The sequence below is a fragment of the Platichthys flesus genome, chromosome 11 (genome assembly GCF_949316205.1).
Source record: "Platichthys flesus chromosome 11, fPlaFle2.1, whole genome shotgun sequence".
Lineage (NCBI taxonomy): Eukaryota > Metazoa > Chordata > Actinopteri > Pleuronectiformes > Pleuronectidae > Platichthys > Platichthys flesus.
Window position 1 is genome coordinate 13,230,044 of NC_084955.1, and position 24,734 is coordinate 13,254,777.

The window sequence follows — 24,734 nt, forward strand, 5'->3', positions numbered from 1 at the left end:
GCATCTTCACTTCGACCAATCACGTGATATGAGTTTGTGGAACTTCTTCAATCATCACTTCCTCCCACTGTTGGCCTCCTAAGTGGAAAAGATTTAAACACACACAAATTGTTTTTCTACTTGTCTTTACTGAATTATTAACTTTAACATTAACAAAAGTCACAGCCTCATGTTCTGAAAAGGTTATTCAATAACTTGTCTTGGATATCAATAAAAGAAACGTATCAACATCAAAAAAATATAGTAAACATAGGGAGATGGTAAACTGAAAATTACAAAAGTTTCCATAGTACATGAACGATCATACCACAGAAAATAGCAGCTAATTAAACAACCAGTTTTTAGACTATTTAACATATTGGCAACAAAACAGGAAAAAAACATTTCAGAATAAATGTCAAACGTATGAAAGAAATGACATTAGTTGATCAGAAATTCCATCCCCTATCCAAGAAATAAAGAAAAAAAAAAAATGCAGCATGGTTAATCAATGAATCTTAAAACAGCTTTACACAACCGCTGCATTAGATATTCAAAACACTGTCCGGAATATACAAATCCCAATAGAACAAAAAATATATACATATATGTACACAATGTCAATAAATTTGGGAGACAATGTTCTGTCATAGCGACATAAGTCAAGAGCTTTCTAAGTATCTAACAAGGGACAAAATTACAACCTGGCTCTAGATTGTGGAGGAAGTAGAAGTACGCAAGGTAAGAAAGGAATTTCAAGTTACTTTAGTTTTTCAAAGGAGAGATAAGGTAGATGGTATTTAACAATCTTTACTGAGAGGGACCAGCATGAGTCTGTTGATGTTCGACCAGCAGGTGAGGAAAAGCAAAGGCTTTGTCACATTCTGTGCATTCATAAACAACTTCACCAACATGACTTTCTTGGTGCTGCTTGAGAATTGACCACCGACTGAATGACTTGTAGCACATGTCACATCGGAAACCTCCCACTTCTTTTTCAGCATGCAGTCTCCTATGCAAAGACAGATCTTGTTCTGTACTGAATTCGCTCTGACATTGAGTGCATGCAAACCGTTTTGGAACTACGGCCAATTTCATACCATGCCTTCGGACATGCTTTCTTAGGTACCGCTGCACTGCAAAGGATTTTCCACAGATCTCACATTTGAATGGCCTCTCCTTTAGGTGAATTTTATTTTGATGCTCTAAGAGAAAACTTTTGGAGGAGAACTGCATTGAGCAATGAGGGCAATTGAACATGTCCTCTCCAGTAACGTCAACCTCCTCCTCTTCTGCTGCTGGTTGATAAGTTGGTAGAGTTGCCTCAACTGATGGATTGGAGTATTTTGACTCCTTCATCCCATGAAGTTGCTGGACACAGTGGTGCTGAAGGAAAGTGTTGCTTCCCAAAAACCTCTGGCCACACTCTGTGCATTCAAATTCAGTCGCTGCTGTCGGGTGAGTTTGTTCATGTTCTTCAAGCTTGCGCCCAGAGGGAAATTTCATTTTGCAAATTTTGCATTTAAATGTACTTTCAGAGTGTATGGGGAAATGACCAATCAATTCAATGGCACTGCTAAAAGATTGACGGCAAACTGGACAAATGAAAGTGTCTCTATCGTTACCTTCAGCGTTGCTTTTAATTGCTGCTGCGGGATCAATATGGGTTTTAAGATGGCTTAGGAAATGCTGAGGGGAAGACAAACTAGTGTTGCACTGATTACATAGATATTCACTTTTTGACGAAGAAAAGTGATGAGTCTTCCTGTGCTTTTTCAAGTGAGATGCATGTAGATAGTATTTATCACAGTCTGAACAAGCATATGGTCGCTCTGTGTCGGCCATGCAGCCATGCTCTGAGAGCTGCTGTGGGTCTTTGAAACACTCATTACAAACACCACAACGATATTTACGCTCTTTTGTGAATACTGAGGAGCTTTCTGAAGGTGAAGTAGAACTACCCTGCTTTGCCCTCGAAACTGAAGGTGGGGGATGGTTGCTTGACTTGGAGTGGCTTTTCCGATGGTCAGCTCTGCTACTCTTGGAGAGAAACACCCGATTGCAAATATCACATGGAAAGCTCTCTTCACGGTGGGTGGTCATGTGTTCTGCTAACTGAGAGGATCCTGTGAAACTGCAGCCACACTTGGTACAACGGTATGGGCGACTCTTACCATGAGTATGCTTATGTTTGCGCAACGCAAAGAGAGAGACAAATCCTCTACCGCATGCCTGACACTGAAATTCAGATTTGTGCATTCGTTGATGCTGCTGCAGCTGAGATGCCTGGAAAAAGCATCTACCACATTCTTCACATTCATGTGGCTTTTCTCCCAGGTGACACCGTTGATGATCCTCCAGGCTTTCTGACGTTTGGAATGTCTTGCCACAGACATGACATGGAAAGTATGGTGCAGAGTCTGAATCACTGTCCTCACTGCCATTTTTTTCATCCTCATCACTTTCATCAGCTGTACTAATTTGATTGTTCGATTGTTGTTCAGTGCTGCTCTTTTCATGCAAAGTACTTGCAAGTTCCTTCTGCTCTTTTTGATGCCTTTCTCTATAGTGCCTTGATAGTGTTTTTTTTGCTGAATATTTCTTGTGACAGAAACGGCATGAGAATCCATCAACTGGATGGTCTTCACTGCAATGATTAGATAAAGACGATCTTGTCCAGAACCTTAGATTACAAAGTTTGCAAGCATAGGGTGAATTTAAGTCATGACATGTTCTATGGGTTTCGAGATCAGCTGTGGTGGAGAATATCTGGGGGCAGTCAGGACAAGAGAAGTTGTGGTTGGTTTCATGAATCAACATGTGTCTTGTAAGATTTCCTGGATTAGCGCACACACGTCCACATTTAGAACATGTAGTACGCTTTTTCGCTTGTTCCTTTCTTCCATGGTCTTCTAGGTGACTAATGAGCAATAAGCCATCTGTGAAGCTCTCATCACACTCTGAACATTGGTACTGTACAGGTTTCGTGTCTATACTTGAGCTGCTTTGTACCTGATTTCCTTCCAAATCTTGTGGGGAATTTTCGATAAATTCCTCTTTGCAGGAAAAATTGGTTTGCAAAACCCCACTGCCAGTTGCTGTAGAGGCTTCTTGGAAAACTAGAACAGAGTCATCCAGGGCAAAGTCAATCTGAGCTTTCAGAGGGACCTCCATCGGTTGGGTTGCTTTGCTCTCTGAAATATGTTCTGATCTACATTTCCTGAAGTGACTACGGAGAAGATTTTTATTCCAGAATCCTTTCTTGCATATTGTACAGCTAAAAGGGTGCTCCATAGAGTGTACACGCAGATGACCAGTGAGTCCAGCTTTATTTACTAAGGACATATTGCACACTGGGCAGACAAATCCCCTATTTAGAGTTGAATCCAATTTGAAAGTAAACTTTGCAGAATCATTGAGCTTTTGGTCACAAGTCTCATCCAAAGGCTCTTCTTTGATCTTTGGAATATTTGACAGGTGATGTTGTAGGGGTGCTGTAGATGCTGGTGGAACCACTGTTTCAAGCTTGTGTGCATTTAAAAAATGCTCTTGTAGCTGTGAAAACAGCAAAAATCGAGAACTACAGTATGCGCAAGAAAAGCCTTTTGGTGGGTTTTGCGAAGATGACTGTTTGCTTTGGCAAACTGTTGCTTTGGATAAAGGTGGTTTTGGGGTGCAGTTTATTTTGTGATTCTCAAGATTGGCTTTAGAGAAAAATCCACCACATTTATCACAGAGCAATTTCTTTTGCTTTCCAATCTTGGTGCATTTTGGTAGATGACGCTGCACATAATCCTTCCTTATGAATCTCTCCCCGCAATAATCACAGGCAAAAGGCTTCTCTCCTGTATGCAGGCGGTTGTGCAAGGATAACTGCCAGTTTTTTTCAAAGGTACGGGGACAAAAGCTACATGCATATTTGTGCTTTTTGTTAAAACAGGGCATAATCCTCTGGATTCTTTGGTTTCTCGACACCTGAAAAGGTTCCATCACATTTTCTGTTGGATTCGTTGGTGGAGAGGCATTTGTTTCATTGGGGACCTTTTTGCACCGCTTCTTGTTCTGATGATTCTTCAGAGAGGTTTCATGAGCGAATGAAGAGCCACATCGTGTGCACTTGAATAGTTTAGCAAGATGGAACATCTGGTTATGTCGGGAAAGTTTAGACAGATTTGGGAAGCTTCTTGAACAGACTTTGCATTCAAAAATCTCTTGTGTTTCAGAATGCTCCGTGCCAAACCTATTTTGCCAACCCTTGCCAACATCCTCCAAACTGATTTTGGGAATACAGACTTCCAGGCGCCGTTTTTTCCCTCTACAACGAGCCTGATGTACTTTCAGATGATCATGCCTGGAAAAGCAGCTGTCACAGGCTTTACAGCGATAAGGATTCACTTCATTATGAGTCAAAATGTGACGTCTCAAGTTTCGTGGTTTCATGAAAGTCTTGGTGCAGAATCTACACTTGAACTCATTTTCACCTTCTGCTCTCCTCTGTGCCCCTACTCTGAGAGTTGGAATGGTTACTGTTTTTACTACAGCATTACTTTTGACATTCGACAGCCCCTCTTTGTTAACTCCGTTACAGAAAGTTTCATGCTGCAAACACATGGTCTTAAGTCTATATCCAAGGCCACAGTGCTTGCATCTGTAGGGTTGCACACCAGTATGTCTAAAAAGATGTCTCAAGAGAACTGATCTGTACTGGAACTTCTCTTTACAGTGAGTGCATTTAAACTGATGCAACTTGGATGCATTTGACTGAGGGAGTCTATCATGGAGTCTCTGGTTTCTCTGAGAAGTGCCTGTACTGATATCGTTAAGAGAGTCAGTGTTTAGCTCTGTAGGCCCTCCACATTTCTTCTGATGTTGATTTATCTTGGTACGTCCATAGGACTCGCCACATCTTGAGCATAGAACGAGTGTGTTTGTCTTGTGGCCTTGTTGATGACTTTTCAGTCTAACTTTTCTACAAAATGTCCGAGGACAATAGGAACACTTGAATAGTCTATTTGTCTCAATGTTAGACTCTGGAGTTCCAGGTTGAGGAGGAAAACATCCCTCGCTGTGATGTTTGAGGTACAAGTCACTCAAAAACCTTTCTCCACAGTTTCTGCAGGAGAGGGGTTTTTTCACAGTGTGTTGGACCATGTGTCGCAGCAAATTCCGACGACAAGCGAACCTGCGTTTGCAAAATGGACACGGATTTGACGACGACCTAGTTATGTGTGTAAAACAATGTTTTCTGAGTACTTGAGCATCATCAAATGTTTTTTTGCATAAGGAGCACTGCAATTGCACTAAAGGTCTTTCCTCAAGCTGGGATCCCTTCTTTTCTTTTGTTCTATGGGTTTCTAGGTGCCTAAGAAGATATACAGGAAACTCGAACTGTAGGTCACAGTCTGGGCATTGAAGCTTTCCCCTTTTAAGATGTGAGCTTCTATGCTGAATAAGTTCTCCAATAGATGGAAGAATCTTTTTGCAGACAGTGCATTGTATCCTCCTCTGGTGTACAACTTTATGACCAGTCAGATGGGTACGTTTCTTGAATCCTTTTCCACATTCAAGGCAGCGGTATGGTCTTTCACCCTGGTGAATGCGCTCATGTGACTTCAGGGACTGTGATGTGCCAAAATGTTTTCCACAAAATCTACAGCTCAGGGAAAGAGTGACATTATCTTCGATTGATGTTAAGCCATCCTCTCCCTCTTCAGCTTGTCTACTTCTTAGAGTTTCTGGTTTAGACATAGAGGATAAAAAGGAATTCCTGTATCTGAACATTTTACCAGTGAGTTTAAACAACTCATGTTTCTTCATATGTCTGTATTTCCCAGAAGCATGACAAAAAACTGCAGGACAATGATTGCATTTGTGCCGAATGGCAGTCTTGAAGGCTTTTGTAGCATGAGGTTTTTCTTTTGTCAGTTCATTGTCCTTTGACAGAGTTTTGTCCTTATTTTCATTTGATTGTGTTTTCTGTTCGATTCCCATTTCCTTTCCTCCTTTTTTCTTTTCAACCGCTTGGAATGAATTTGCCCTCTCTATTGCGAGTCGAGAAAGACATTCTTTAAGGCAAACTGCCTGCCTAGTATGTCTTAATCGGTTGGATGGTGAAGTAAAGATAGTGTGGCACAAGGGACACCGATATTTATTGCCAACTTTTCCCTTGCCATTCAACACAAATTCTCTAAGACAGTTACGCAAATGTCGAGCCCTGTTATAAGAGTACTTAAAAAGCCGTGGACAAAGAGGACATTTATATTTTTTACTTATCTCATTCCCAGCTTTTTGAGTTTTCCCACCTATGGGTTTTGTGGTACACGGATTTAACGAAACTGTTAAACCCTTTCCCTTGTGTATGTTGTAGTAGTGCTTTTTGGCCTTCTTTGCACTTACAAAAGCCTTACCACATAATCTGCACAGGTGGGTCTTGGAGATATCAACAAGCTTTACATAACAGTTGGGCAGATTTGTATATAGTTTGTTCTGTACCAACTGCTTTTTGGGTCGTGTTTTAGTTTTGGGTTTTTCGGCAGATTTTGAAATTCTAAGCCTGGCACGTGAGCACCTGCCAGATGTTCTCTTGTGTCTCCGTAGGGTACCACCTTGTGCGAAATATACACCACATTCATTGCATTTATACGGTGTTTTGCCAGTGTGAGTCCGCATATGGCTGATATACTGAGTAAATTTGGGAAATCTGAGATTGCACTTAATGCAGCCGTGTTTGCCACGGCGTTTTACTATCTTCTGTAATCTGGAGTCAGAAGAGAGCTGAGGGCTTTTTTTTGTGACATCACACAGATGTTGTCTCGCTTGCTCATTCCTCATGAAATAGAGATTACAAGTTCCGCAAAAATGAAAATCAGGTACTGAATGACAACCATGATGGTGTTCAAATTGATGATCTATACTGGGGGTTGTGTGCTGGCAAGCTCTGCAATGATAAGTGTTGCTCATTCCATTTACTGACTCCAGGGCCTCCAATATTACGATGGGCTGCAGATGTCTTCTCAGTTGTCTCGAGGAGGTTAACTGAATGGTTTGTCCTTCTGGATGGTCCATGTTGTACCCGTCAGGTCTGGCCACTGTTACTGTATTTTTACTTGGGGCAAGTTTTGTGTCATCCATTTCAGATGAAGAGTCTTCTCCTGATAGAGGTTCACCGTACAGTATGCCAAGCATTGAGTCTTCCTTTGTGGATCTGTCAAGCTCTTCAATTGACTCTACTGCATTTTCATCAACACATCCTCCTAGACTTTGATCCTGTGACTGATGCTGATCTGCAGAAGAGGTTACATTTGTATTTTCTGCTAGACCTTTCTGCTCCATTTTCTGAGTGTTTGAGGCATGTGGTTGTGAACAGGGTTCTACACTCTTAGAAACACTTTGCCCACTAGGGAATTCACTCAGTTCATGAATAGCATCTTTCAAATCTGACACCTTGCTGACCATTGTTTCCGTAGATTGAGGGGTGTTTGACTCAATACCTTCATTCTTACAGGTAGTTTGTCTATTTTCATCTTGACTGTCAGTGGAGTTGGAATTTGGGGCACTCTGCTCTTCAGAGATCTCAATTCCTATTGAAGCAGATTCTTTTGTTTCCATTTTCAAGTCTTGACTTTTGTCTTGCTTATCCTCTTTCATAATTCTATCTTGACTTTCTGTGGAATTAAGATTACCCAATTCCTCATTTTCTTTGTTTAATGATTCTGTTATTGTCTCTATTGGAACTTCTTCTGTAGTCACAATATTGGGGGTAGAAGAAGTGGCCTGCTCCTCCTCATTGCCTTTTGGGCACTCTTCGATTCCATCGCCAGACACGTTTTCAAGGCCATTTATCAAGATAACTGGAGGATTTCCTAGTACGAGCTCTCCTTCAATATTATCCTCTTTTTTCTTATCTTTACAACCATCACCGTCGTTCCTCTCCTCATTCCCTATATTTGGCCCTCTGTGTGAAGAAGAGGATATATAATTGTGTCCTGTGTAAGTTTTGAAGTTTTTTTCTGGACTTTCAACCGTCTCTTCTTGATACTTATCTAGGTCTTCTCCTGCTTTAACAATTGATGCATTCGGAAAATGTGCATTCATCTCTAATATGTCAGTACAAAGACTATCAGTTGGATGCATGATGCCAGTATCGGTGAATGGCCATTCTGGGGAGTGTTTCTCACCATAATCAATTGCAGATTTTGGAGCCGAATTACTTGCCATGAATTTACAAGAGGGCCTATTTTCAATGACATCTGCATTCGAGCAGTTACTGACATCTGAGTAATCCTCAAGTAATGATGTAGCTAGGATTTCACAGTCTTGCTTAAGTTCTTGTAAATCTTTTTCAAGAGATGAAGGAAAAGTTCCTGATGTTGATAATCCATCTGTGCCAAAGTCTGTGATTTCTCCAGTTCCACAACTCTGCAAATCCTTTTCCATTTGTTCTTTAACAGCTTGCCATTGTGTTTCTTCGTAGTATTTTTGATAAGCAAAGTCTGAATGAGAATTTTCAATACCGGGATTTGTGTTGATGTTTGAGTTGATGGCAGGGGCTTCATACGAGTCGGTGAAGTCATGTTCAATGAAGTTCTCCAAATGTTCTGCCTCTGATGTCCTTGGATCTGATGATAGTGGTGGGATGTTATGGAGGTACGAATCCCACCCTTGAGCCATTCTCTGCAGGGACCAGAAGATGGGCCTTATTTGACCCAATCCTGAAAACACAGAGAAGCATAGAATTATAAAAAAAGTTACTTTAACAAATATAGTTAAGAAATGTAGACTAGAACTACAAATAAAATATCTGACCTTTTCTTCCATATGTAAGGACGGTCCAGATGAATTTGAGTCAGAACTGAATGGAAATCTATAAAAAAAGAATATATATTTTCTATTACTATGGACACATTACAAGATACCAAAACAAAAAACTTCTGCCTGTGCAAGCTAGGCTGAAGAAACGCCTTTGGGAGACATGCATTGAACTCCAGAGATTCCCTGGACATTCTTCCAGAAGGGCTGTTTTTTTAAAATAAATGTCCCGGTGATAGCCTCTGGATATTCTGCCGACTACATCCAACCAGTCCCCTTGTATAAAGTCTGCAGAAAGTGCAGAGGAGCAGATCCAGGACCAGCAGTAGATCATCTGCTGGATTCACCGCAAGAGTGTAGTCATGACATTTCTAACACGCGACAGAGGCAAAAGCAAAGAGAATACAAACATTTCAAGATGAAAAGTGGTGTCATACAGAAAGAAGCCACCAACTAAGATATCAAGAGAGCTTTTGGCTGTATTTCTACTGTACAGGGCATTTACTTGGTTAAAAGCAAAACCCCCCAAAAAAGAGTGGTAAAGCGATGTCATACACAGGTTGGGTTGATGCACAGAGCATTTAAGTAGCAGCCAGCAGCAGCACACATGCTAATGTTTTGGCAACTGTAGCCATGCAAACCAGTACGTCAGGAGTGTGAGCGAGATAAGAATTTTAAAGTTAAAACGTTAAAAAAAAAATTGAGCGACATCGTGACCAAAGAAGACACCTAAACGGTCAAAGCCCAAGGCTCAAAAGATCAAGATGTCGTTGAAAAGAAGGGTCATAGGAATTTGAAACGTAAAATATTTTGGCTATTTAAAGTCCAACAAGAAGCAGAGTAGCGTGCAATGCAAAATGTGTTACTATTTTCCCAAAAAGACAGGTAAAAACACTAATCTTTCTGAAAAAATTATTGGAGCACTTAATCGACAAAGTAGAATATAAAATCAGTTAAACTTCAAGGATATCAATCTGTTTACTCAGGAAGGACAACTATTTGTGAATCAATATAACCTAATTTAGTGCAATTGAAAGTGACATGTGTAACAGAGATGCAAAAGTAAGACAAACTCCAAAAAGGGAATGGTTTTGCATGTTCTGCAACTGTCATTACTGATAGCATGGGGAGCAGGGTTTCCCCCAGCACTATCTTGTTAAGGCGGCCGCCTTAACAAGACTAGGGCCCCGCCTTGACTACCAATGTATTGAAAAAAAAAAAAGAAAAAAAAAAAAGTTGAAAAAAAAAAAAAAAAATGGCATTGATAATACTCAGGTAATACTGTTTACAACATTAGTCGTGCCAATAAAGTTTTTTGAGTGTAATTGAGACGGCGACATCTGGTGGTTGAATATATTGTTGCATAGTCTATCATAGTCACCTGTCAATCTACCGCCAGTGACGTGCGGTGAGGTCAGTGAGTGGGTAGGCACTGAGTTCTGAAAGCCAGATTTCTCTAAACCTATATATTGTTAAATCAAAAACAATAAACAACAAACAGGCATGCACGGCCGATTTCAAATAAGTTCCTCCCTTTCTTTCTTTCTTTCTTTCTCTCTCACTCACTCACTCACACACACAGACGGGACGTATATGAAATGTCACGACGGTGACTTCAGGTTTGCCCGTAGCCTACTGTAGTTTGGTCTAAATGATTAAACATCGCATCCATCGACTTAACGGACCCGTCCCTCACACCGAGGGCAGAATAAACGTAAGGCAACAAGTCAAACCTTCGCCGATTCAAACTACCGGTACTACTTCTATTCAACTTAAAAATAAAAGACAGCATTCATCATTATGTAGGACTACAGCATAACTGATGGCAACTCCACTCCATAAACTTTCTTAATAGATAAAGTACCAGTAGCATATGCCCCATGGACCTGTCCAGCATCAGAATGTAACCATTTATCCACATTGCAGAGCTTAGGTTTGTCCGTCAGTAACAATGAAAACACAACTGCTCAATTGAATATAAAATGCAGAATGGATTGCACACGCTATCAATTCATCCAACTTTATTATTAAATAAACCCCCAAAAAGTTTCTGACTCACCAATCTGACTCCCTGGCTATAGAAATAAGCAATACGATAGTAATCCAGTGACAGTCTGACTGACAGCACAGCTAGCTAGCATCCTTCCGTTCATGTAGGCTACCTGTCCGTTTGAAATGCTCGAACATTGTTTGTCCCTGTTGCTGCTGTACACCGTCCAAGGCTGGCGCAGGCCTTTCTCTTGCTATTCATTCTGTTCCTTTTTAAATTATAATCCAATTTGTTAAAATTCCTCCAGTCTGAAATATCTGCTGGCACGGACACGGCAGCTGCAATGTTGACTTAAAAATCCGCGGGGGTAACGCGACGTGAATGAGCATAGCCAACGTAATGACGTTGGCCTAAAGGCCAATGTATGCTTCTCCGTTTTGACGGACACGGACAGATAGGACCGCCTTCTCCAACGTGGAACGCCCTCTCCGTGCCTCTCCGCGGCTCCTCGGAGAGCTTTTCGTGCAGCTCTCCTTTTTCTAACTACACGTCGAAATGGTGGAGAGCCCACGGATAGCCCTTGGCTGTGATTGGTCCGCTAACGCCAGCATTTCGGAATGGAAACTTCCTGTTCCATTCCCTACATCACAATAAACCAAAATCACAACTACGACTCTATAATTAATGTGACAAGTGTGTTAAGCCAGCGGCGTTGTCCGGCTGACGGTGGCTGGTTAGAGCACTTACGGCACGTGTGTACGGTCACATACTGTTATAACGAACTTTCATAACGTGGCTAGCGGGCTAACCACCATGCTAACTGCGGTGGGAACAGCGCAAAAACCCGCTGACTTTAATCCCACGGCTCATGACACTCTTTCTCAAACACCGTCAGGTTAGAAGCAAACACTTTAGATCGATACTAACTAACGGTAGTAGTTAGTATCGGGTGTCCCTGCTGACTGTGTGTGGAAGCTGGGGGGAAGCTAGCTGCCTCCGTGTAGCTTCAAGCTGTTGCAGCTGTTGAATTAGCAACGCAGTTTGGAAACAAGACCGGGGAACCGCTGCGTTAAGACACGATAACATAAGCATTATGACCCGCTGGGTGTCACTTTATTCAGCAAAAACTGTCGCGTCATCAACATCCTTTTTCTGTTAGCTACCATCGTTCACTGTGTGTGAGGAGCCGGGAGGACGTAAATAAACCAGCGTGGACTTCTTCTATATACCTCATGAGGTAGGCTTCTCTAAGCTCGACTTCAGTTGCGCCATCTACTGTTCTGGCGGTGAATTGTTTTCACAACAAAAAGGCTCGTAGAACTATAAATCAAAAAGGGTCCGTCCGCTCCGTCCGTCCGTCAGTCCGCAACGGACTCGGAGTAGCATACATTGGCCTTAAGCTGTGTAAATGTCTAGTAATATCTCGATTTTAATTGGTCCATGAATGATATGTAACGTAAAGGCTTATGTGGCATACCATTTACGTAAAAAAGGCACAAAGAATGATGCTTATTTGCGTACATGTTAAATCAAACAGAATCAGGTGCGCATGCGCGAAAACTTTTTTTTTCTTGCCGTCCACAATGAATAGGCGGTTAATTTGAACGGAATCCGACATCACAAACTGTCATCTTCCGAGGCAGCTTGATTTTTCTTAAAAACCGGCTTAAACCCTATTTTGTAGTGTCTGCATGTTTTCCACAACATTTGTACCTACTGTTGTTTATTTATATTGAAATAAACAGTTGTTTATTTCATTCATGCGTACTGGCATCTTTGAGCAAAATACCCCCAAAAATTTTCGCCGCGCCGCTACGCGCCGCGCCAACAGCACCGCCACCTTCTCACCACCTTGACTGAGACATTTACTGGGGGAAACACTGGGGAGGTACCTGCAGGCCAATCTGGTTGCACAGGTCATCCAGCTCCTCCAGGATGGTACATCCATAAGTACGTATGGATGTGTTGATTCCGGCATTAACACAGCAGCAGGACCGGTACCTGCTCCTTTGTGCCAGGTGGATCAAGAGGAGCACTGCAAGAACCCTACAAAATGCCCTGCAGCAGGCTACTGTTGTGCATTTTTCTGACCAAACTGTCAGAAATAGACTCAATGAGGGTTGCATGAAGGTCCGACGTCCTCTAGTGGGACCTTTGCTCACAGCCCAGTACTGTGCAGCTTTATTGGCATTCGCCAGAAAACACCATAATTAGCTCTCTTCCCAGATGAGAGCAGGTTCAGACTGAACCGCAGTGGTGAACGTTATGCTGCCTGTAACATCATCCAGCATGAACGGTTCAGCTTTGGGAATCCTTGAAGGGTTGCACAGACCTCCATGCCATGCCCAACGGTCACCCGACTGCGGTAAGATACCGGGATGAAATCCTCAGAGGAATTGTCAGATCCCACTGGTGCAGTGGGCCCTGGGTTCCTCAAGGTGCATGAAAATGCCCGACCTCATGTAGCCAGAGTGTGTAGGCAGTTGCTGGAGGACGAAGGCCTTGATGCCATTGACTGGCCCTAATGTTCCCCTGACCTAAATCCCATTAAGCACCTATGGGACGGCACCAAGTACAGCCCGAGAATGTCCAGGAGTTCACCGATGCCCTGATCCAGGTCTGTTAGGAGATCCCCGAGGACACCATCCGCCGACTAATCAGGAGCATGCCGAGACGTTATTGGGAGGCCATACACAGTACTGAATCACATTATAAGGTGTCGTTATGAAGGTCACACCAGTTGGATCAGCGCGTGATATAATAAAGTAATAAATAAAGAGAACAGAAAAAGTGGTGTGTAGGAATAACATGGAATTTCATAGCTCAATGACTAAAGACAAATGTCATCACTGTGTTCTAGAGAATTAAAGAAGTAATGCTTTATTGCGCTCTCAACCAGCTAGTTGGGTATCATTTATGCTGGATAATTGGAATACATTACAAGATTAAGATTAAGATGCATTTATTAGTCCCAAAAACAAAGGGAAATTTAATCTCTGCTTTTGACCCATCTGGTGCAGGACACACAGAGCAGTGAGCCACCATGTACGGCGCTCGGGGAGCAGATGTCGGGGGAGTAAGGTGCCTTGCTCAGGGGCACTAGACAGGGTAAGTAGACTCTTGGATTTTTGGACAGATCAATCCAGGTTCGTCTTTTGTTGTCTCTCCGTGCAGTCGAACCATAGACGAACCAGAGACCTTCTCTGTCAATAGTCCAAGTTTCTGCCACTAGACCTACGCCTCTCCAAGCGCACTAAATAAGAAGAAAGCGATAGTAAGATTAATTTCCTGCATCTACCGAAACTTAATTTTCTATTCCTGGGCCACATCCCACCAACCATGTCCAATCTACACTTCAGTGCAATAACGTCAACCATTGATGTGGCATCACCACAACTTCAACAGACCCAAAGCTTTCAAGCGACAAGTCCAACAGCAGCTATGTTTATGAAGATTCTCAGTCATTCAGGTAATGGGATCTTCAGGGGTTATGTCTACATAGGAAACTTGTATTACTGGTAAATGTTTGAAGGGGACCTATTATGCTTTTTCAGTCTCTCCTTGTCATCTAGTGAGGTTTACAGGGTTTTTTGAATGTGTATGGTTTACATGGTTCGAAATAGCACAGTTCGCAGCAGAGTTAGGTCCTCTCTCTCACAGTAAACACTTTAGTAGAGGGTGGTGAAACAGCTCCTAGCAGAGTTTTCAAAAACATCCGCCACATCTCTACGTCAAAATTGGGATCAATACCACAACCAAGAGGCTAGTCGAAAAACAAGCCCCTAAATAAAACGGAAAAGAAAAACCTAAGGGGTTCTGTGATTAAGGAGGAGGAGGAGAGAGCAGCGTTTGCAATGAGAAAATCAAAACACTACACAGTACAACCAAGCCAATGCATCTTGTTCACAGTTAGACTATTTACTAAACCACATGGCGCTGTGGAACTGTTTTTTTATGAACAGATTTCAAAGGAATTACACCTGTACAATAATACAAATAATCTCGAGTGTTGTGTTTAATTGTAGCAATGACTGTTCACTGCTTTATTTCGTCCTGTACTTAAAAAGGATAGTTCACTAAAATTTTAATTCACTCGTATCTACATCAGCGTGGAAGCCACATTTTCATTGACACAATGTTTTTAGCCCAAATGACGGCAACTGGAAGTAGCAACATTACCGGAACTAGTGATGCAATTATGCACCCCACACGCACCCTTGGACGAGAGCTTGTGTGTAGTGTGTCAACGTGTAAGCAACTCGTTTTTAAAATATGTAAATTTGAAAATCCAGTCTGCAACAGGCATAAGTGAAGCAACAGAAGAACCAGAAAGCAAAGGAGCAATGTTGTGATAAATCCTTGTCACGCTGCTATTCCTTTTCCTTGTCTTGCCAGACAATAGTAAGATGAGGGGGAATCTGAACTTCAAAATAGATTTTTTCATCAGAAAGGGATATTTCAATGAAAGTTACCATATACTGTTTCAGTCTTTATTTTAGACGTATTCCTTAAAAAACAGACTTTGGAAGATCTTATCCTATAAAGGCAACATAGGGAGTTGCATGTGACACCAATCAAATGCCACACAGAGAGAGTAAGATTTGTCATGATGAGGCTGTTAGAGCAACAGATTTACTACTGACAAATGCGGATATATAGGCCGTTATACACATTGGATTTCCATGTACCTTAAAATTTGGATGAACGTAGCACTGGAATGAGACTGGACACAAACTTGAAAAAAACAAAACTCTAAAAAGTCATTATAATTTCTGGTCATGCACATAAATCTTAGTAATGCGTTATGACAATCTCTCTTGACAGTCAAAATAACTAAATATGTGGTGGAGTTTGAACTACCCAAAGAGAACAATCTGTCTCTTATTCCTCTTCCCTCTGCTTTAGTTTCAACTCAAGGCTGTAAAATATGCCGTCTTAGCTTCTCTGGTCTTCAGCAAATGAAACAACACCTCAGTGTGCCACGATGGAAGGGCACTGTATTTCCTCCCTCTAGTTGTAGCATGTCATTTAGACCTAGTGACTCGTGGGTACTGGACCACCAGGGTTCTCTGCTTAAGGGGCCAGCAGATCGCATTCTCAACAGTAAACAGAACAAACAAAAGACATACAAATTGTCAACCAACAGAGTATACAATACATAAGATGGACAATTAGGAACAATTTATAGGCACAAGGACAGAGGACCAATAAAAAACTATGGATTTGCAGAAAACAAGGAAGAAGTCTGCATTCAAGGAATCTTGCAATCTTTTGCGGGTTATACCAAATTGGTAGCCTGACTGAGGCTGTCTGAGACCGCTCCATTGGGCTGTGATTATGGGGCGTGTTTCAACTGACCAGGAAATAAAATTCCTCTTCGCTCAATTGGATAGACCCACAACCAATCAGAGCAACCTAGTATGTGACGTATGTTAAGCAACGCATTGTGAGTTATTTACTAACGCCGGGTTCACACCGGACGCTTCAGCGCAGCGCCAAGCCTTAAATTACAGCTGGCTCCCATCCACTCCCATGTTAAAACTTTGTGCCGGTCACACCGGAGGCTGAAGCACCGCGCTGCGCCAAGGCTGCCTCACGCCGTGCAGCGATCGTTTCAGCGTCGAGTCTATTTTTAGCACTTGACGCGAGCGTATCGCACCAGGAAACACACTGAAAAACGATTTTAAACGATATTGATGACATATTTTATATGATATAAATGATCAAATATGCATCCCATACTTTGAAGTCCCCTTCTGTTGTCCTGGAGTTTTAATTTGACCAATGACATTATTAAATGCCCCTCCACTACAGCCACACAAGCAGTGATACAGATAAAAAGAGAGAGAGGGGGGGCTATGTGTTCCCCACATAGGCTTGAGTGGAGAATACGTAATTTTCAGGAGCAAACAGTGAAGTTCTTCAACATGGATGACATCAAATTAATAATTGAAGTGGAGAAGTACAGTGAGTTGTAGAATCCTCAAAACATGTTGTATAAAGACAACACCAAGGAGGACACATGTTGGGACGCTGTTGCTTAATGTTGGAGCAACAAGTAAGTATATGCTTTTAATCTACTGGATCAACGGGTGATATTATTAGCGCTGCCCGGCGGTTCAGCGTCGCTTCAGTGTCCGGTGTGACGGCCAAGCACCGGCGCGATAGGGATTGGCGCGGTGATTTAGCGTCGCCTCCATGATCTCTGTTCCTCTTTCAAAATGAATGCGCTGTCGATGTCTTCTAAAACAGACTCAATGGCAGCATCTACACATATCAGCTCTACAGCGGCAGGCATGTTTGTTGAAAACGAATTCAACCCAAGGGCACTTTGATGACGTGGTTGATTACGTTACCGTTGATCATCTGTCCATCATCGTATAAAGCCCGCCCTGACAATCTGATTGGCCCGGTCGGGCATAATTTCTCCTCAACGGAGCGACTCCAGACCGAACTTCCCGACCTAAAATGTTGTGGGCGGGGCTAAGTTCGTCTGGCATCCAGGCTACCAAATTGGATTACTCCACAGGATCACCAAATCATGGATCCCAAATGCCGAACAGACTTTTTAGAGACTGTGCATTTCCAATTGCCCAACTATCGCTGCATCCCTCCATTGTTTACCCCTATTATTTTGCCTTAGTTTGGACAATAATTCTGTGGACTACTTAATTTATGTTAACTGTCTGTTAACCTGGGGCACGATTTTGCTTATGTGCGACCTGTTTTGAGTCGCATGAAATATATTGCCAGCAGATAATGATGTTGAAGTGCCAACTTAGTCAGGTTAGATTTAATTTTTTTGGACCTTAATACAGAGTGTTTACTTATGACAGTTTTTTTGTCAATTGATAATTGTACCTTAGTTACTGTGAGGCAAACGCAGGTGTTTTCTCCTTAGTTTATGATTTTCCCACCATTTTGTGAAACCAGGTATCAGACAGAGACTCAAAAGGAGTCAGATCCGCCCGCACCTTTAAATTGAGCACATTTCCCAATGTTAACAGAGACCATAAGATTGGTTCTATTGTTGGTCTACTTGGAAGCATGTCTCTCAGTGGATGTACAAGCCAATAAAATTGCCCCTATTTCTCCCTCAATGAATTTCACCATCATACACAGGACCACCTCCAAATGCTTTTCTCCTTCTTGTGGGGCAATAATTTCTTTATGGGCGTTGTTCAACATTTATTAACTAAAAAAATCAGTTATGTGTCAGGCATTATTTTAAAAAGAATGATACTACACCAAAAGTGATGTATAAATACTCACAAAAGCCTAGTAGACTTACGTAGGCTATGATGTTTGACCTGTGGAGTGCAATTGTACAAGATAAGTAGGGTCGGGTACCGTTCACAATCAAAACTGATACGAGTACCAGGACTTTGGTTACTGTACCCACCTATTTTTCTTTCAGTAAATTACCCTCTCTTTCTTAAAAAACTAGGGTCTTTCCTCCATGGAGGCGGCCGTCAAATTTCACGCCGCCTTTGCCCCTGATAAAATTCGAATACATTGGAACAGACAAACAGTGTGATTGGACGCAAGTGAAAACTCAGTCTGGACAAAAAATAACAGAATTTGTAAACTTAGACAATGTTTGGAGAGCCGGAGGCAAAGGTTTGCCTTCCTCAGTTTGGCTCAATTTGATTGGTAGAGCATAGTGTGAATGATGGAAACACAGAGGAGCAGTAAATTACTGATAGCAGGTAAAAACTATGAATATAACTATTTTATGGTCCAAACATTTATAGGGGAAAAGACCCAAATAAACACTGTAAATGGACATAGTGGAAATGTGCATGGCTCCCTGGATGTCTGCCTTGGTGACACTGTGGCCAGGCTCTGTGGACTCTGATTGTACCTGGTTCTGTGTCAGGGTCAGTGCCCTAGCACCGTGCATGGCTCCCTGGGTATCTGCACCATTGATTTGCCATTGTTTTGACTGTGGGCTTGATCAAGTCCCAGGGGTAAGTGGCATGGTCTTGCTCTCTCTCTCTCTCTTCATCCAACGTATACTCTCTTTTTCTCTTAAAGGGCACATATTATGATAATTCCACTTTTGTAGTGCTTCTACACGTTAATTCGGGTATCTGGCATGTCTACAGACCCAAAAACATGCGGAATTTGTTATTGTTCCTCTAAGTCAGAAATGTCATGCTTGAGTGACTGAGAATGCGTTTCCGTATGCTTCTCATGTCACAAGTGAAATGGGAGTCTCTTACATGGCCTTGGGGCTGTTGAAGGCAGGCTTCGGCCCACCTGACTCTGGTTCAAAATAATATGGTTGCAAGATTGTAACTTCGTCTCCAGCAGCCGTATTTCTACAGAGGTAGTGGATAACCAAAAATCTGGGCGCTCGTATCTCGTAGAAGAAGGGTTAGAGGAGGCTGGCTGATAAGTTTTAAAGGAACAGGCACTCAAAACAGGTCAATCTGAGGAGGGCTGTTTTATACAGGTTAAAAAGGGTGCGGTTTTAAATGAGCCTTGTGGTATTTTGACCAAAAGACATTTCATTAAGACCCCGAGGAAACATATCAACTTGTGATAAAATGGGCATAATATGTCCCCTTTAATGTTTCTCACTCACACATATTAACATACTACAAACCAACATAATTCGGTCGGTACCCTTCAAAGTACAGAATTCGTTACCCAACCGGAACAAAATGCAAAGGGGGCCCACTTCTAAGTGTAGTGATGGGGAGGACAGTATGATTAATACTGTGCCATTAAATCGGCACATTAGAATTTTACACAGTTACAGTGAAATGCTCACCCTTTTGCAAGACGCAGGGGTGCATGTGTATGATAAACAAGTTGTAATAAATACTTATTGTATTCAACTATAAGCCAGCATTTTTTTTATAGCTACATGGTTATAGCTATTTTTTTATTTTATATTTAAACATATTTCCAAATTTTAATTGTTTTGTATAAATTCATGATTTCTTTTAATTTCCAGGTGGGGACAATTCATTATATGAATACCTATTCAGAATTGACAAAAAACTTGCTTTCTGCATCTAACAAACTTGATGGCCACTAGTACAAAAATAACATTTAATTTAATCCATTAATACCCATCAGCCATATATTCTACCTTTGCAGATTTGACACTGTCAGGGGGATGAGTTTAGGTATTTAGTCATTAGAACAAGTTCTCTGTGGTGTTGGAGTGGACTGTGTTATACGTATCTAACGTGAGAGGGGAAGTATGTCAGACAAACAAAACATGGCACTACAAAACAAAAGGAAATAAACATATACAGAGATTCGTATCACTGCACGATGTGAAGTGCTTCTTAATATGAAACGACCACTGGGAAGCGGTGTGTCGCCCATGTCCTATCTGTGTTATTGTGTGATGCTGCACTTTTAAGCCAGCTCGGACTGGCGACAGCAGAGAGGAAGAAAGGGGCAGAGAGCTCAACAAACGCTCAAACATCCCCAGCAGCACTGCGGTCAGTCACGTGTCAGATCCTTTTACACCAGCGGTTCGTGCTCGGAGAGCAGCAAGCTAGCTGTCTCAATGGCTAAAACAATGCTAGCTAGCGTGGATAACGAGCAGCTAATGGTTTCTCAGAAGCTGGTCTTGGGGAGGACCTTACCAGATCGGTGCTGCGTGTGGCTCCGGAGTGCTTCGCCGCCGGGTCTCCTTCGTGGCTCCCCGGCTACATCGTCCGAGCTGTTAACAAACACTGAGCAGAGTTCCGTCAAAGACACCACGTCTCGGTTTTCTTTATCAGTCCTCAGAGAAAGCGGTTGTCCTCCTTGCAGATGGCTTCCGTCTTCTCCGCCAAACGCTCACAGGAGACCCCCCTTTCTTTCCCCTTTCTGTACCGTAAATGCAGGGGGGTTTATTCCAAAAAGCCTCGTGTTTTACCGCACAGTGTGGCTTTATAGTCCGTTAAGCTCTGGACGGGGGCGATGGCTCCAGATCCGCCTCCTTTATCAGAATTTGCGCATTTTCACACAATGTGCCCGGAGTTGCACGTACATTACACAACCGCCTGATTGGGACCAATAACAAGGTGCAGAGAGCCCGGGAGAGTCCGCCCCCTCCGTGTTCTGTGCTCGTCACTGCCTGTGCCTGCCGCGGAGGACGAGTCCTTCCGGTCGACGGTGCCGCGGTTCCCTCTTTGCTGGTGCAGCTGCCCCGGTGCTGCCTGCAGCTTACCTCTGCAGACAGTGGTTGTGCTGAGCCATGAAGTCCTCAGTGGGACTTCGGGGCTCCAATGTGCAGGCTCAGTACCAGACTGTGGATGTTGCATTAGTATCATCAGAGTTATTGGGGCACTAAGTCAGACGTGGTCGGTCCTTAAGGGGTTAACAAGTGCCACACAACCATTTTGTGTGCAGGACTTGCCTCAAAATGGCGCCAGCCCCTTGTATACTGCTCCATAACCCCCTAGACTGAGGGGGAAGAACCATTTGTGGTATGAAAAGGAACTGCAGTAGATGTTTGATATTGTGAGACCATTACTTTACTTCCTCTAACCATTAATGTATGCATCCATCTGGATTACTTTGCTGCTACCTCATAAAGTACAAAAACAAAGTAAATGATCTAAGGTCACTCAGTTTGTATAACTGAACTATAACATTTTGATAATTGATTTGTTTCAACTTTTCACCATTACCCCCCCCCCCCCAACAAAAAATAATAGCTTCCTTTTTTTTGGATTTGGTGCAGCTTATAATTCCCTGGATCCTCTGCAACACCCACTTGGTCTCTTTATTATGGCGGTTTGCCCCCTAAATGCTTCTTATAGAAACCTTTAGTTTTACATATTTAGTTAATGCGGCATTTTCAAAACCAAGCCCTGACATGAAGATCCATTTTACAAACTGGACACTGACCTTGTCTGCACCCCAATTGATAGCAATATCTTACTTCCCTCAGTTAAAGCTCAAGCTCTTTGTCAGCATACTAATGGGTCAAAGATTGAATGTTCCAATCCCCAGACTGGCTGTAAAATACTGAGATGGGATATGAAAAAACAACACAAATCTTTCCCAATTTTTTAAATGTTAGAGAGCCTCATCCAGTGCAATGTACTGCTGCTCCTGCGATACCTGAAACCTCGGCAACAGGCAATTAAATAACTCAAAATGTAGCTGCTCTGAGCAGTTCCTGGATGTCATCAATACTTGGAAGAAAATGGCCTCTACAAGGCCTTAAGCAAACTAGATTGAAGAGCAAGTCCAACCATTACCTGAGGCATAAGTGCTTACAACAATTGTGAACGTGATAAGAAACCTACTTTCATAGATTGGGTCATGCATGGAGATGTTGTAATGGATCAAATGGAAGATCACAGCAGGGTAGCAGGCTGAGGGGGTTGTCCACTATCAGGAAGGTGGGTAGTTTGATCCCTGTCTCATGCCTGGCCTTGAGCTATACCGTCAGTGTGTGAATTGTGTGTGATAGATCAAGTGCAGAATATGGTACAGTATAGTTTATATTATAGCGCTGTATGACTGTATGGTTGTGTGTGTGGCGAGGGGGTTATAGTGTAAAACACTTTGAGTGGTTGATTAAACTAGAAAATACCATTTACCATTGTGTTTCAGACTCAAGTCCAGAACTTTAAAACAACATGATTCTCTAATATGTTGCCCAAGAATACAAAGTGGTTTGGAAGTCATTGAATAGCTGCTGGTTGTGGGTCAGTGATTAGCTGGCATACAATTTTAGTGTGGTGTAGTAAGAGCATCTATCTATCTCTATCTATCTATCTATCTATCATAGTGGCCATATGTAGTATTGCCACATGACGTACGACTTATTAAAATGACTTAACCCCATGTGCAATGGGGGGAGAGGGGCATGAGTGGTCGTGTTCCAAGGCCCCAGAAACCTCTTCAGCGTATGTGCCAGGTGAGAAACTTTCATATAATAAGGCACCACTTTTATACCGATTTTTATGATCCACCCATGGTCAAGAGTTGGAAAAGGACTCCCCATCATATTTTAATATCCACTGTGAGTTTATCATATTATCTTGACATATTCTGTGAACTCCTAACCAGTTCTTACAGTCTAGTACAAAATAACTCCATAATTAATAATAGGTTGGACCTTTTGGATACCCACACAGAACAATTGCCCACCAGAGCAGAATTGCAAGTTCCATTCCCTTAAATGTCTTGCTAAATTGGTGAGCAATGGGATCCTCTCTGGATGCTCTAGAAAATCATTGAATGAATTCTCTCATGCAACATCAGCAGAACGGTACTGAATCTTCACATGGGAACACTGAACACTGAGGACGAACAGTTCAGCCATTTCTGGATGAGGTAGAGCTGTCTGTCTGCTATAGGCACATAAGCACATATGCAGTGCAAGAGCAGCTGCAACAGCAATGAGGGACCTGCAGCAAGTGCATCCGGAGGGACTTGTGCAACCGCCCGTCAGGGGCGTCATTTCAGGCACATTGTCTGAAAATACACAAATTAAGATAATGGAGGTAGATCTGAAGCTATGGCTAATTGAAGTTATCCCCACTGTTCACAGGTCCACTATAGTTAGGAGTCAACCCTGGACTATACGATTGTATGACACAACAGCTCCCAAACACTGTAGCCAAATCATCCCAATTGTCCCTGATGGCTAGCTGGAGTATAGGTCATATACTCCACCTCGGCCATGTTAGTGAATAGTAAATGGGGCATGTGCCAAGCTATAAAGTATACTTTATTCAAATATTTTCCCAAAAAAGTTAGGTAGTTTTGTCAGTAATTATAATTTGTCAGTTTATTGATGCTATTTAATAAGGGTGAAATGTCATCACTGACAACTGAGACAGACTCGTGATTGATCGAACACATGTATCGATGAGCCCTCAACACTGTGGTTCCATTCTTCAATCGTTGTTGCAGACAAATTTATGTCATTGGCGTACGATGGCAGCCTTGGTGAGTGGGGTATTTTAGTTTAACTTTCAGGATAGGACAGTCCAAGACAGCATGTGAGAATGTGCCATTTTTTCATATCGTAACTGGTTACCCACACCATACTGAGCAACTTACCTGTAACTTTCTGCTAAATGCATTTTGATCTGTGCCTTTGAACAAGCCTTTTGTTAGCCTTGTTCAGACTGATCACACAACACTCATTCTTACATTAGTTGGTCTAAGCCTCTTCTCAATGGCAGGTCTATCGAGTGTGATATTTATGTTCTACTTCAAAAATATGCACCCACCTTTGTTACCAACAATTCCTTGCCATCTTTATCCTAGAACTGAGGGGCTTCCACTGCAAGTGATGCAAAAAAGTCTCTCCCTTTTAAAAAAAACAAACAGATGTATGGTCTACCTCTTTGGGATATTTTAAAACGTGCATGCTATATAATGTAAACCAATGGCAAGTCATTGCTTTCTTGTTCTCAGTTAAACATACTGATGTCTAAAAGGGTTTGGCCAAGCACTAAAAGGGAAAGAAAGTTAAACAAAACAATACTAGCCTGCCCTGTAGAGGGGTATTATGCTAACTGGGCTGTAATCGATAGCAAAGTGATTACAAGGAAAAAAAGGGTACCAGAGACTATTACAGTGGAGAACCGTGCGTTGTCATAGGGATTACAGGGTTGTGCTTCAGGAGGGAGAATTTTAATGATGTAATTGTTAAGTATCGGCATTGTTAACGAGGCATCATCTGACCTAAGCAGTACGCAATTAATGTTTGACTTGCAGGCCTCCTATATTTGGAAGTCACCACCATATTACTAAGAATCGTATAGACAGCTCTGCTGTGAGGACAGATTGGACCAATTTAAGAAAAGATTCAATTGTGACGTGGTGATCAGTGTTGAAATTGGGGCAGTGGCCACAAACAAATCAAGAATAAAGAAGTTGAGAAGCATTAAAAGTACATTTGATTCAAGGTGAAACTGTACTGAGTCTGAGGACATCAGCTAAATAGGTGGTCCTTCATATTTGGCCCAGGAAGCTC

General features: G+C 42.2%; 1 protein-coding gene across 1 annotated transcript; it reads right to left on the reverse strand.

The window, feature by feature from the left end:
- Positions 1-108: 108 nt before the first annotated feature.
- On the reverse strand, positions 109-20,785 carry znf1035 (zinc finger protein 1035). The gene is made up of 3 exons (XM_062398829.1): positions 20,389-20,785; positions 8,785-8,842; positions 109-8,690 (listed from the first exon to the last, which is right to left on the reverse strand). Exon 3 carries the CDS (start codon positions 8,647-8,649, stop codon positions 790-792), a length of 7,860 nt encoding a protein of 2,619 aa, XP_062254813.1. The 5' UTR covers positions 8,650-8,690; positions 8,785-8,842; positions 20,389-20,785; the 3' UTR covers positions 109-789.
- Positions 20,786-24,734: the final 3,949 nt, after the last annotated feature.